Source organism: Onychomys torridus, chromosome X (assembly GCF_903995425.1).
Source record: "Onychomys torridus chromosome X, mOncTor1.1, whole genome shotgun sequence".
In the NCBI taxonomy this organism is placed as follows: Eukaryota; Metazoa; Chordata; class Mammalia; order Rodentia; family Cricetidae; genus Onychomys; species Onychomys torridus.
The window spans coordinates 121,218,468-121,233,521 of record NC_050466.1 but is presented as its reverse complement, the minus strand read 5'-3'; the positions used below and the strand labels follow the sequence as shown (position 1 = coordinate 121,233,521).

Sequence of the window (15,054 nt, the reverse complement as noted above, 5' to 3'; positions counted from 1 at the left end):
GGGACAACGTTATTTCATATTTGTCAAAGGCTCAGAACAGTATTCTGAGGCCCAAAGGGGTTATTACTCTATTTTACAGAGATATTTATAAAGAGATACATAATATGAAAACATTCTATAATGAAACATAAAGTATTAGGAGCAACAGTCAACAGATCACAGAAAAACTTTCAGATTCACTATAAAGTTTCCTGGTATTAAAGTATTAAATGGGATCATATTTTATTGCCATTCAAAGGAAAGGAAATATCACATACATCTCTGCAAGTTGATAAAGATATATCAAGAATAGTTATAGTAAGGAAAATATTACTTTCATATACTAAGTGTGACTAGGAAAGGAAGAAAGAAGAAATAAGCCAACTTTAACTCCAAGAGCTATTTCAGCCAATAGGTATGTTATATAGAAAACAACTAGGAAAGGCCTCGATGACATCCACTCATATTTTCATTCAAAATTGCAAATTATTTCCTTTCCTTGTCTTGTCTTTTGCAATTATGGACCTCTCCACATAAATGGAAGCATAAACTCTATAGCAATAGTAAATGTGAAATGTACGTACGGACACTGAAGTGTTCACAGCCAGTCAACTTATCAATAGCTTTACAAGCTTCCTGTTTCTTCAGCATTTCCTTCTGCCTTTTCTTACTTTCAGGATCATTATTCAGAATCTTGTTCCTCAGCCAAGTCAAATGGTACACGCGAAGTCTGTTCTTGCGGCCTGGTAGGAAAACATGATGTTTCAATTCTTTCCCTCTTTTTACATTCTAGAAATACAAAGAAGGGCTATGCTGCTCTTTAAACCAAATGTTCATTAAACTAAAAGTCACCTTTTAAAACTAACATGATATTCATGTCTTCTGGGTTCCACTAGTTGCCTCTGTGCCTATCTGAAGTGGATCCCACCAGGATAGGTTAAGACTGTCTCTAGGCAGCCAACCCAACCCAATGACTATCCATCCATTTGAACTTTCCTAAGTCTTGACTCCTCTGCAGTTCCCAGACCAAGAGGTGATTCTTGGTAATATGAATAGATAAGAAGATGTCTGAATGCTGACTGGGCTTTTGGAGGCAGGAAATTGGATTTCCTTGAGTTCTGTTAACCTAGCATGTTTATAAATGAATTGGACACATTTATTTGTTTCTTCAATTATTTTATCTTCTTAATTTTTACTTGTCTTTTAAGGCTTTTATTTTTATAAACTTATGATGTATAATGTGGTATTTTTTATTAATGTAGATGTTGGTGCTGTGGGATGGTCTTTCTGTATGCTGTGAATATGTGTTGCTACAACTGGTCAATAAAGAAGCTGCTCTGGCCTATGGCAAGTCAGGTTACAGCCAGGCAGGAAATCCAAGAGAGATGGGAAGAAGAAAGGCAGAGGCGGTAGAGATGCCAGATTGCCATCCTAGGAACAACATGTAATGGGATGCAGGTAAAGCCATGGGACACATGGTGATACATAGATTAATTAACAGTTATGGGTTCAGTTAAACTGTAAGAGCTAGGTAGCAAGAGGCCTGCTATAGGCTATACAGTTTATAAATAATATTAAGCCTCTGAATGATTATTTTATAGGCAACTGTGGGACTGTGGGACCAGGCATGACCAGAGAAACCTTCTGGCTACACATTGGTAAATAAGCATACTGTGTTATTTTCCTTACATTCACCTATTGTGTCATAGAACAACAAAATGTAGTACTCCTCTTTAAATTTGACTTACTATGCACCTGTTGCTTTATATCACTTTTCATCCCCCTTTCCATTCAGTCCAGCTGCTGGCAACCACCAGTCTACCCTCAGCCTCTTTCAGGTAATGCTTGAATTATTTATTTTAGTTTTTGAGATTATAATATAATAACATCATTTCCTCCTTCCAAGCCCTTCCATATAACACTCCTTTCTCTCTTTCAAATCCATGGCCTCTATTGTCATAATTGTTGTTAAAAACATATATGTATATACATGGATATTCATAAATATATAAATATAACCTTTTGAGACAGTTTTTATATTCTACTCATGAGTGAGATAGTCTTTCATTTTAATTTCCTAATTACTAATACTATCAAGTTTTTTATAATTTATTTAAACACTAAAGGCCCTACATAATGACTTTATTCATTTTTCTTTGTTATTTTTAATATTGGTATAAAAGTCCCAATAATAAGAATCTTTTTTTGAGATCACACTGCCCTCAAACTTGGAGATCCACTTTCCTCTACCTTCTGAGTGCTGAGATTAAAAGCGTGTGCCTCCAAACTCAGCCTACCACTAAAATTCTTAATGTGATTAATTTTACTGTGTTTTTATAGGGAAATTTTAAAGAGATGTTAGGGTTCAGAAAATTACACTTGTCATTTTATATTTAACAGGTAGAATAAGCTACTGAACAACTTCACATTGCATCCTTGTAAATTCTTTTCAGAGTAGCCCTTGAGGATGATGATTTTATAGTATTTGTCACAAAAATAAGTTATAGGCTGAGGAATCATTGATTACCATGCAAAAGGCCTTAGTTTTAAAACCCAGTACCAAACAAAAACAAATTACAATTGGGTTAAGTTTAAGGATTGTAAAAAGGTATATCTGGGTTTGAGAAAATCAGATGAAAAAAAAATTTCTCATCCAGATGTGTATAATCTCTAAACTACCCAGACGTTTTCAAAACTAAGAATTGCTTCTGTGTACCTGAAATCACTACAAATGATTGGTCATGAAATATAATTAAAATATTATGAAGTCTGAGTTTATCTGTAAAGAGTTTTGCCTTTAATCAAACTTTGAAGCAGAATGAATCTTATCCAATCATGGCAATTTGCACATTAATATATATATATTCCATATACATCTTGTATGTTATGAAGTACAAAAATTCATATAAATATCAGTTGTTGATATGGTTTTATTTGGTGGACAACTCTTAGGTTAACCATTCCCATTAATTCATTAGTTGTCTTTTGATTTTCTGATACTAATCCCTATTTAGTGTTAGGTCTCAGGACAAAAGGCTAACTAAGGTGCTTATTAACAAATCAAAGCAGAAATTGGCTGCCAGTTTCTCCCATCACCCTCAGTCTCTACCTGTTACAGGGTCCTCCTGGCTGGCATATCCTGCCCCCTACCCTGAAGTCTCCAGCTTAAGGGCTAGGCTGCCCTTCTCTCATATACACACATTCTTCCATATTATATATTCTCTTCAATATATAACCCAGCCATTTGGCTACACCAGTCCTTTTACTCTTGCCTTTTGGCCTCTTGGCCTCTCAGCTGCTGCTCCAGGCTCCCTCTCTCCCCTCCCCTTTCCTCATATGGCCCTGTTCAGTCTGCAGGTCACGTCCACACTGGACTCTCCCAGATGCCTCTGGCTGTGTTCTCCCTCGTATCTACAATAAACCTTCTCCTCCTCCACACCTAGGAGCAGTCATGTCCTCATTTTATTTATTTTTTTCATTCATTTAGTAGTCACAATTAATTTAACACCAACGTACTTGCTTTTTCATAGTCAAAGTTTCAGGTTCTGAATATGAAAATTGTGAAAGATTATGAAAATCAGCTACTGTTTGTGAAAGGTGTAGATGTTTTTAGGGAATCCATTCTTGTAACTAATCTTGTCTGTTTGCCCATGTAATATCAGGCAGAGACAGGAACATGTCTTTCTTTTACCCAATTACTCATCCACTTGTGTTTTGGATATTGGTATAGTCCCTTGTGAGTGAGATTATAGTTCTGAAGTTTTGGAAACAACTCTGAAAAGAAATTCAAGGATGCAAATGCAGTTTTCTTGATCTCCAACCTAGGTTAAGTGCATCAAGATCAAAGGGAGTTTGTTTAAAGTCTAAATGGATAAGAAAACACAAGTAGGAGATTCTGCTGTCCCAGTTAGTTATATTTAAAGTGTTTTCCTATGAACACCTTCACCCAAGAAAGCCTTTAACCTAGTTTGCAGTTCAATTACTCCGCATAATTACTCAGTTAATTTTAGAACTTAAACAAACCAGAGATGGTAATCAGCAAATTGAGTGGCTCCACGACTTGAATCTGGCGGAATGGTCTTCGCTTTATAAGTTTAATGATGTCTGCCTTTCCACTTCTGTCCATCAGGTACAGATTAGATCGGGTGCCCAGCAACAAATTGACTCCTGTTTAGATACAGAAAGTGCTGTATTAGCTGATTATTTCTATTAGTATGTATTAATTCTACAGAAAGGGTTTTTATACTTATCTATCACATAATTTAATTGAAATCACTCTCATTAACCTTCCTTATTTTTCCTTCTCACTCTTTCTGGGTCCTCGTCCATTTCCCTAACAGTCTCCACTCTATACTTAGGACCTTAAGAAAATGAAACTAGATTTTGCATATGAAGAGAAATGTGATTTTTGTCTTTATGCATTTGGCTTATTTCAATATCCAGTTATAACCTATTTTCTTACAAATATTATTCTACTCTTTCTCATAGCTGAATAATACTGTACTACATATATGTGTGTTTCATATTTCTTTACTCTTTACTTACTGATTTTCTAACTAAATATATATGTATAACTGCTTTGGTTATTCCAGCTTGCTAGTCTATATAAGATGACTTTTATAATTTCAGGCTAGTTAGCCTTGTTAATCTCATACTATTCAACTATGTATACTCTTAACAGAGTGTGTTTCATTAAAATGTATAAATAGATGTCCATATATACTAGCAATATTCTACTGCCTATTGTCTATTGTGCTATCTGACTCACACAATATTATGTATACCATAGCACTATATTTTAATTGTCACAAACATTTCCAGAATCAATCAGTGTGGTGATATTTTATCTGTGTACCACAATAAAGTTTATATGAGGATCAGAGGAAAAAAACAGATACTATAGTAAACATAGAGATCAGACAATGTTAGCACATGCCTTTAATCTTATCATTCGGGAGGCAGAGATCTGTCTGAATCTCTGTGAGTTTAAGGCCACACTGGGAACAGCCAGGAGTGGTGGAATATGTCTTAAATTCCAACACTAGTTAACCATAAAGGTCTGTAGGTCTGTAATGACAGACAGGAAGTGATGTAGCTGGGCAGAGAGAGGAAATGAGATTGTTGAACAGAAAGGCATATAGTGTGGATATACAGGAAGTAGGTCTCTTTGGAGATTGAGGTGTGGGTGAGGTGACGTTGTCTGTGGTTTCTCTTACTCTCTCTGATCTCTCAGTTTTTCACCCCAATATCTGGCTCTGGGTTTTTTATTAAGACTGTTTAGCAATTTGTCTACAAATCAGACCTTCTGAATATTACTTTTAAGCAAATTTAATCTCTCTCTGTATAGTTAATTTTGGTTCATTTTCTAGACATCAACTACATTTCTGGGTACTTAGTAGGCTCAAGTGCTCATGCATTATTTATTGTCTGAGCCACTAAGTTATAAAATCATTGAGGATGACCATTTTCTTCTAGGGGCTTAGTCCTTATTAAATTTAAATTTGCTATTTCTTTGTATTTTTCTTTAAAAACCTGTCTTCTGTTCAATCATACATAGGCAAAAATATATGAAGTGTTAAGTTAGAAGTTGATGTTTACTTTGGACCTTGGTTGTACTAAGTTATTTTATAGCAATGTACTATGTAGACTAGTTTGGGACAACATATATATATACTCAGCTCTATTGCTATGGTCATAATTTTCAGAAACAAAGAGTTGAAAAAGTCTGTCAAATTTAAGATTTTATAGAGAGAAGTTATGCATCCTCTAAACTTAAAAACTGCAAGATCCTGCAGAAATATTTCTTTTAATAAGTATGTACTAACTTAGAAAATATTAAACTCAAATTGTCAAATGACCATAATGAAGCCTAATTTTGTATTTTCCTCCAGATAACTCAAGCTAAAAAGCAAAAAGTGCAAGACATTAATTCAACAAGCCAGATCAGCCCTGAAGCAATTCCTATCAATTCATTTGTAATCGACTGGTAATGGTAAAATGTTTTACTTCTATAAGCTGCACAAATTCTCTACATGAACATGGATCCAAAACAAGACCAAACTCAAACTCACCCCACAAAGAACCACAGCAGATCTCAGATGTGAACTCCTTTTCATACACGTGGATTAGTGGTTTGTTATATGCTGGGGAGACACAGAGTGAGTTAACATTTACTTCAGGCACCTCAACAAATCCAGCATATAGTACAAATGGAAAGGCATTAGGACAAATCACTGATCTATATACTAAATGTGCCAAGTATTTCCATAATGGAGATGGCCCTCAAAGTTTGGTTTCCTTATTGTATTTAATCTCTTATGTAAGTTATAGTAAATTTTTAACTCATTAGAAAATGCAAATTGTGATGGTTAAAATACATTGCTGAGTATGGATGTGATTTGTGTCTTTGATTATACTGCAAAACCAATAATTGAATGAAGGAGTCAATTTCTTAATTGCCAGTCCAATCGAGTCATCATAAAGATTCAATGATAGTTGGGTGTGATAGCAAGGGCCTGTGATCCCAGGAAGATGAGGAAGTCAGTGTCAGTAACAGCTATATAATGAGCTCAGTGCCATCTGGGTTACATGAGACTCCCAAAGATGCAAGGAAAGAGAAAAGTTTTCACTGAGGAGTAATTTAAAAAACAAACAAACATGTATTTACTTATTTAAGCACATATGTTGTGGTTGGTTTTCTCCTACTACCATGTTGGTCTAGGGGAATAAACTTAACTTGTTAGGCTTGATGGCAAATATTTTTACCTTACAATTCATCTTGCAAGGCTGAGGAAAAAACTTTTTAAAGGTATTCATCAATCTCATTTTATAGCAAATCAATATTCAAATTCTTTGATTTACCACACACCATGAATTACTGTACGAGCAAGTATAAGCATTCAGCATGGGAAGATCACACCAGAAATACTTACAGGTGTCACTTGCAATGTCAGTATCTGAAGCAGAAGCAGACCCTCTGGAAGATGAATGGATGATAGGAAAACCCACTGCTGTTGATGACTCTGATATATCATTGGGATTTTCACCATCAAGTATGAGGGATGTGTTATCCAAGGCAATTGAGCATGAGGTCTCAGTTCCACCATCTGATTCCTGTAAGGAGACCAAAGGGCATTTTAATCTATTTTGTTAATATCAGGAAAACATGCTATGGGTGACTTGAAAATCTGAATGCAAAATTTGTAATATATTCATCCTTAAACTCCATATTTACTAAAAATATTCAGCAGTGTCATCAAAGAAGTAAGCTATTATTGGGATAATGTGAAGGGAGAAATAGAAGGAGCATTAAGTTGCCAAATGTACAATTTCAGATCTAATATTTATGGAAATCTACCAGGTGCTATGCTAGTACCATTATTTGTCTATCTCCATGAACATTTACCACATCATGAAAAAGTAAATACCATTGTCTGATTCTGCTATAAGGAAAAAAAACTTAGAGAAATTAAAAGTTTTCTGGATCAGTGAGCTGGTAAGCAGGGGATCTAAAGTTTGAAAGGAATCTGATCCCAAAATGTATATGCCAAATAACCACTTTGAAAAAAGAGTACACCATGAGGGTATCTCATGCATTAATTTAAGATGTCTACAGAGATGGGTCTGGAGGCACATGCAAATATTCCTGGCATGTTCAAGGCTGTAGTCCTGAGTCTTAGGCCAGCCTGGGCTACATAGTAAGTTCCAGACTAGCATGGGCCTACAGAGCTAGATTCTGGTCCTAGAACTGTAAAACAAAAACAAAAACAAACAAAAAAAAACCCCAAAACAAAAAACAAAACAAAACAAAAAACTAAAATAAAACAATACAAAGCAAAAAAATGAGAACTGATAGTAAGAAGAACCATGAGGGGCATGTGGTTCAAATGTCCAAACAAAAGATATAAAACAAAAAAATAACAACTTTAACAATCCTAGAGTAAACATATGTCATGCTTTCATTGATGGAGTAGACACTCAAGTATAAAAGCCTCCAAGCGTTATGATTCTATATTCAATAGGTGAAAAAATTATCAACTCTCTGTTGAGGTTATTGAAGGTCAGGGGAAGAATCAGGAATTAATTATTTGTGAAGATTAAAATCTACCAGCCTAGACGTCTAACTGATTAATTGGAAAACAAAAATGTGCTATGTACACATCCACAATGGGATTTTATTCAGCCACAAAGAAAATGGAGTCATGAAAATTTCAAAATAATGGATGGGTGTGGAAATTTTTTTTAATTTTATAATTAATTTAATATAATATCAGCCACAGATTCCCCTGTCCTTCCTCCTCCCTCCCCCCTCCCCCCAATAAGCCAGAAGGACCTGGAGAGATGTAATGCAGATGCTAAGACACCATGGATGCCAGCCTAGACTAATGTACCCAGCAAAACTTTCACTCATTATAGAAGGAGTGAACAAGACATTCTAAGACAAAACCAGATTTAAACAATACTTATCCACAAACCCATCCCTACAGAAAGCACTAGAGGGTGTGGAAATTAATATATTAAGGGTTATAATTCTACTCAGAGAAAAACATACTTCCAGTTCTTTATCGTAGATCCACAGATGCTAGATTGTTTTTTTTTTTTTTTTTTTTTGTGTGTGTGTGTGTGTGTAGTATAGAACCAGAAGAGATCGTCAGTGAGAGGGAGAGAGATTTTAAGGAAGAGTAATGGGGAAAATGGGTCTATAGAATACATGTGATCTAAGAGTTGAATGGAGGGAGTGAGCTAAGAGTTGATTGGAGAGAAAATGCATAGTTGAGGGGGATGAAAGGAAGAGGAGGACCAACAAAACCCAAGTATTAGGGAAATGCCATAATGCTACAAAATATTAATAAACAGTTAATGCTAATGGCTACACACTATCGTGCATGTCTAAAATGTTATCGATATGAATACTTGGAAAGTTTCAGTATGTGTATAGCTATGAATAATATTACCAGTACCTTGAAATACTTCCCCAAGTGTATGATCTAACTTAAAATAGCAAAATAAATCAGGTTTTTTTTGTTGTTGTTGTTTTTGATCTTGAAAGCATGTAGGAACCATCAAATTGTATGTAGTGAAGATCCCATGCAATAGTAATTTAATTATATTATTTAAGTTATTTCAGGATTTGGGATACAAGAATATAATCAATGATGAATAGCTGCAATGTTTCATATCATGTGCTGATATACATTTAAAAGAGATGTATATTCTTGCTTTCAAATGCTTCATTACCTCCTGTCCATGTTCAAAATCCTGAAATATAAGTTGATCCAATTCTGCTTCATCCTTCTGTGAGTGAATTTCTTCGTCGAATCCAAATGCTCCATTCTCTTCACTGCTTCCATTGGCTCCTCTATATCTGTTCCTTCCACTGGCTCCATGTCCATCCTGGCTTCTACAGGCTGCACTCGCTTCCCCAGCATAGTCGGCACTGTAACTTTTGGCTCCATTGTTTCTATAGGCTCTGAAAGCTCCCTGCTGTACATTACCTCCACCACTGTTCTTCAATATTCCCCCTCTACGATAGCTTGCTCTGTTATAAGGACATATTAATGAAAGATAGCCATTCAATAAAAACACAAATCAAAGCCAGAAAATGAAAGAGAAATCAGATTTTACACACACACACACACACACACACACACACACACACACACACTCACTCACATTATGCTCAGGAATGTTTTTGCTATATGTGAATGCTTTGGTCTTCTATACACACGTGAAAAATTCCTCAATTCCTTGCCAATATTAAATACTGAATTAACATGATAGCCACTGTCAATTCTTTGTCATCATTGTGGTGACAGAGAAAAATGAACTGCACTTTGTTATTAGGTACACATGACTGGTTAGTGCAGGAAATACTCATTTTCTTAAATAATTGAATAATTTATCAATAACTTACCATCCTCTTAATGATCATAGTGATATTAGAATGTTTTTCAGTGTTCTAGACTATGTTATAGCATTTTAATACATGCTTTCACTTATTTACATATATACCAACAGCTCTGCTATGGCCCCTTAGTCAATACTCTCACGAGAAAGTTCATGTGATATAGGCTTCATATGTTAGAGGATGAGTAAGATAATCACATAATCAGGGGTTATAAATGTTAAGTTTTTTAAATGCCCAATATACTTCATTTTTCATGGAAGACAATATTAAACATATTTCCCTATGGTGATTATAAAAGAAAATCTGTATGAAAATGGAATTCTTTATAGATTTTATATTTGGGGAAAATATACAATAAACTTTTGGTAACTTCACCAATTAAACTAATAAAGAGCATCCTAAATTGTTCATATACACGACAAAATCTCAACTTTCTGAGAAATGCTTAGCAATTCTTTCAAATAATAGTAGAATATTTCATTTTTAACCCATTTCTCATTGTGATTTTATAGTGAGGGAGATTTAGTGGCATTAATTTAAAGAGAAACACTGAGACAATCCCAGTTATCAAGAAACTAATAAATAATTGAATTTAAATTGTGTATAAGTAATTCAGTTACATGTTCTGCACCAGAAAAATTTAAATTATAATACCAAACACTTACCAATATGTAAATACAATTAATTAATTCTCTTAATGTTATGTTACATTAAAAAATAAATCAAATATGCCAATAGTTCTGAACTTATAAGCATCTATGTTATAATAACAGAGACAAACAAACCTTGGCCCATTGGTAGCAGCATCAAGATTATCATCTATGTCACGAACAGACCCATTATCATAGTCACCAGCACCACGGGCTTTACAGACATTTGCCTGATCAACCTGGTTATTCAAGTCATCATGGCCATTGAAATGGTCACAGGTATCTTCATAAGCATCGTTAGAAGCTTCCTCATCACCATCATTGTTAGCACCAGCATCATAGAGTTCAACATAATCACCATCTTCTTCAGGTGGCTGAATGACAGGTTCAGGAATTAACCAATCATCCCAGAAGATTTCAGAGACTGCATTATAGCCTACCCATTCATTTGTCAAGTATACAGGGGGTGATATTTTTCCCACTTTAAATCCATCTGGGACCTGTGTGCACAAGAAAGGTTAAGGTAGTCTCTAATAGATTCTCATTTTCTTTAGATACTGGAAGTTTCCAAAATGACAACAGTTTAAAACATGTTAAAATTTTATTCTTTACAGAAAAAAAGATGTCCACCCAATACATACAGCAAATATTTTAGTGAAGATGAGTTGCCCAAATCCAAACATTAGTAATTAGTAGTGGGCTTTGTAGATCACACAGCAAATTTACTCACTATTTATTAACCCTACTTGCCTGCTGAGGAGTAGACAATTGCTGGACAGTATGCTCTACACAAAGTCTGTTTTTTCTTTTGGTTTATCCTAACACTGAGATTAAAGTATCACTCTTGAAATAGATAGGTTATTTTCCCAGTTTTGTCCATATATACCTTATAGTATATTAAATTATTTCTAATGCCTCCAAAAAGCTAATGAATACAAGTGCAATTCTTATGTTAGGCATAAACATGTATATGTTAGAGTAAGGGTATTATGAAAATAAAACAATATGATCTGAAAGCACATTGAAAAAGATTAGGGAGGCCTTTTACTTATACAATCAGAAGACACTATTTTTTCGCTAATATTTTGTCTCATTATCTAAGGAACACTATTAAACAACAGTTGAAAATGTAACTTATACCTCTTGGTCATATCATAGTTTCTGGAAGTATGTTTGTCAATCTTCTTTCCTATATATTCTATCTCTATTTTGTGTGGTACTGGGATTGAACCTAGAGACTTGAGTATGCTAGGCAAGCATTCTACCACCAGACTATATCCTCAGTACCTCTCATCAACAAATTCTGACAAAAATGTGAAAATACAGTATTGTTTAATCACATAAGTATTTTTTCCCATTTCAATTTTAAATTCAAAAATTTTATATTCTGAGTACTTGCCCAACAATGTGATCTTTAAAAATAGATTATAAGACACATGTAAACTCTTTTACTTCTCCATTTAAAAATATTTTATGTGTATGAGTGTTTGTCTGTATGCATATATGTGCACCTTTTGCGTGCCTGGTGTATGCAAAGGCCAGAATAGGGTGTTAAATCTTCTAGAACTAGAACTGCGGATATTTTGGGTCACCGTATTTACTCTGGAAAACAAACCCTAGTCTTCTGAAAAAAAAAAAAAGTGCTGAGTCGAGTTGTTTGTCCATGCCTAACCTCCATGTTTTAAGGTCAGAAAGAATAGGCCAAACCAAACTGATACTAAAAATAGATATAAGTGTATCATGAGAGAAACCTACATGGATATCAATCAATAACTTCTGATCAATAGTAGAGTAAGGTGGCGATGACTGGGACTTCCTCCTCGTCACAGGACTATCTTCCTCAGAAGATGACTCTAGGGAGTGCCAAAAAATACATTAGTAACAACAGCGATTTCACAACTGCCTCAGTGTGTAGTGGATCAATTCAATACCTTACTGTATTTCTTTCAGCCTTTGTCATTCTCTTATGGAAAGATCACCTCATATTAAAACCTATTGCGGCTGTGATCCTGAGTTCTGCAGGCTCAAGTTTTGTTTGTTCTGTAGACTTACAAGGCATTTTTGTCTTCAATATTTAGTGTACATTTGATAAATCTATTAACCCTCCCAGTTTTAACCAAGTTATGACTTCCCAAATATTTCAATAAAGATAACGAAAATTATAAAACATAACTATGTACCACACGTAATTTGTGAAGCCACTTTTTCTGGTGTTGGAAACATTCTGTGACTGTTCGGCTAATGGGCATTTGAGAGTACTTAATATTAACCACTGGACCACCAGGGGAGCTACTGAGCATGTGAAATGTAGCCAGTGCACATAAGAAATAGGCTGTTCAAAGGTTTATTTCATTTGTGGTTTAGTTTTCATAATGACCTGTGGTGTGGCTATATACTGTCACATTGGTCAGCACAATTCCATTATGATATTACTATTTCTATTTAAAATACAAGTTCTTCCAGTTTGTCAATATAGGTTTTGAAAACTGTGATAAGGTAAATAATAAGTTGCATTAAAAATTCACTGAGAATATTTAATATGCTCAGAAATCAGTGGCATCTAGGTGAACATATTTATATAAAAGGTTTCCCAAAGGAATACTGGATCCATGTTTATTTCTAGGGATATAAAGTATAAGTATTACTGCCCTTCCTTTATCTGCAAACTAACTATATATAGTCAAAGTCTAAACACTACACATGAAAACACATGCATTTGAAGTACTGCTATCTTTAGAATGTTATACTCCATCTCTTAGAATGTGCAGTTTTGATGTTGATTATTTTTTCTTTCAAGCCTTTTAGAGCAGGAGACGAACTGGAAAGCTGGAGTGTCTGACGATTTCTCTGGCACATTGACAGTGATGTGATTTCCTCTCTGAGGAAGCCTAATCTGCTGGGAATCTCAGATGCTCTGTGTAATACACATAACAGAGTCTCAGCCCTGATAGGTTTAGCTCTTATTTGCTTCCTTCTCCTATCAATGTTGATAGATTATTTGATTTCAGAAAGGCAAGCGAGTGAACTGTAAAACTGATGTGTTTGCCAGAGATTAGCAAATTTATACCAGACCAATTTAGAAGGAAAACATTCCTAGTATTTTGCCTTATCTTTTCAGAACATCTTTCTAAGTGAGAATACAGTATGAAAAGAATTCTTTCATCATATTACTCTCCTAAGCTGGAATAGGGTTTTAAAATTCAGAAATTTGAATATTTGGTATTCTATATCCCTTATGATATAAACGTTTAGCAAAAATCTGCATGCTGGATTTTTTATAAATAATGTGAGGGCTTGGTTAGGAAATGCCCTCTAATTAAACTTACCTTGCATGCTTAAAACTGGTAAATGTCAGATTTTTATGACTTAATGCACAATTTTTTGATTTCTCATAATGTCTAAAAATGTATAATAAATTACAAGTCTATTAAATGCACATCATCAATAAAATACTTGATTGAAATTGATACCAAAATTTGAGAAGCACTCTTGGTATTACTTGATCAATTAATTTTTCATGTATTCTGAATAAAGCCATCACTTTGTAGAATGTAAGAAATATTTATGTGATATTGTCGATCATATTTTGGAGAGGAGAAATAAAATGACAAGTAAAGCTTATTCTCACAATTATTCTATTATATTGTAAATGTAGCCTAATGAATTTTGGCTAGTTGAATAGTCTTTCAAGGTCTTTAACATATTATCTCGTGTTGTATAGGAACTAAACAAAATGATCACTTTCCACTTCTCAGTGGTCACCACTAACCACTCAAATACAGAATCAAACCAACTGCTTGGTCTCCTTAATATTTTTCATTCATTATTTCTGGAAATTCTTCTTTACTTCTGAAACATAAGCTGTTAAATATTAGGCCTATGTATTTAACTTTGAGTTCTGAATCACCTGATGCTGCTTGGTAATTCTGAGGATATAGGGAACTCCTCTGTCTGACGTCCCTGGGATGCTGAACTTCTTCGAAAACAGGATGCTGAGAGACACTAAAATGATGAATGGACAAAAGATTTACTGAAGATGTGTTTATAATGATGATAAGCATATTATGATGTTTTACCTTCATCTATTAAAACCAAAAGAAAGACAGGAAGGCATGTGGCACATTCTAACATGCCCAAGAGTACATACAATTCAACACAGGATTTTCATAAAATTATATATCACACTGAAAAAAGTAGAGCTTGGATATTATATTCAAATTGTAATTTCTGAAACCTAGTTTATCTCCAACAGAGAAACAGTTTCAAGGAAACAAAATTTTGTTTATTACCTCACAGTTACCACAAGTAATTTAAAAACAGAAACACATACCTTGAAGAAAATTTCACACGGTGTGTACGATTCCGGTTGCAAGGAATAGAAGCAGATCTCTCTTGGACCTTAGAGATGCAATGCAATCAGTAGTTTGATAAAGTCCTTGACCATAAATTCTTTTGTGTTATGAATTTATTAGGAAATTAATCTGTTCACATACATTTTCCCCAAAATCTAACTTAAAA

The 15,054-nt window shown here is 34.4% G+C and overlaps 1 protein-coding gene across 1 annotated transcript in view; it reads right to left on the bottom strand.

The window, feature by feature from the left end:
• Nrk (Nik related kinase) overlaps positions 1-15,054 on the bottom strand; it is a 100,172-nt gene that overhangs the window by 13,673 nt on the left and 71,445 nt on the right. The window contains exons 16-24 of the mRNA XM_036175669.1: positions 14,867-14,934; positions 14,444-14,538; positions 12,292-12,389; positions 10,672-11,036; positions 9,217-9,517; positions 6,912-7,092; positions 6,051-6,122; positions 4,003-4,146; positions 564-722 (exon numbers count right to left, since the gene is read on the bottom strand). Of these exons, the coding sequence (XP_036031562.1) occupies positions 564-722; positions 4,003-4,146; positions 6,051-6,122; positions 6,912-7,092; positions 9,217-9,517; positions 10,672-11,036; positions 12,292-12,389; positions 14,444-14,538; positions 14,867-14,934 (1,483 nt within the window). The remainder of the gene's footprint in view (positions 1-563; positions 723-4,002; positions 4,147-6,050; positions 6,123-6,911; positions 7,093-9,216; positions 9,518-10,671; positions 11,037-12,291; positions 12,390-14,443; positions 14,539-14,866; positions 14,935-15,054) is intronic.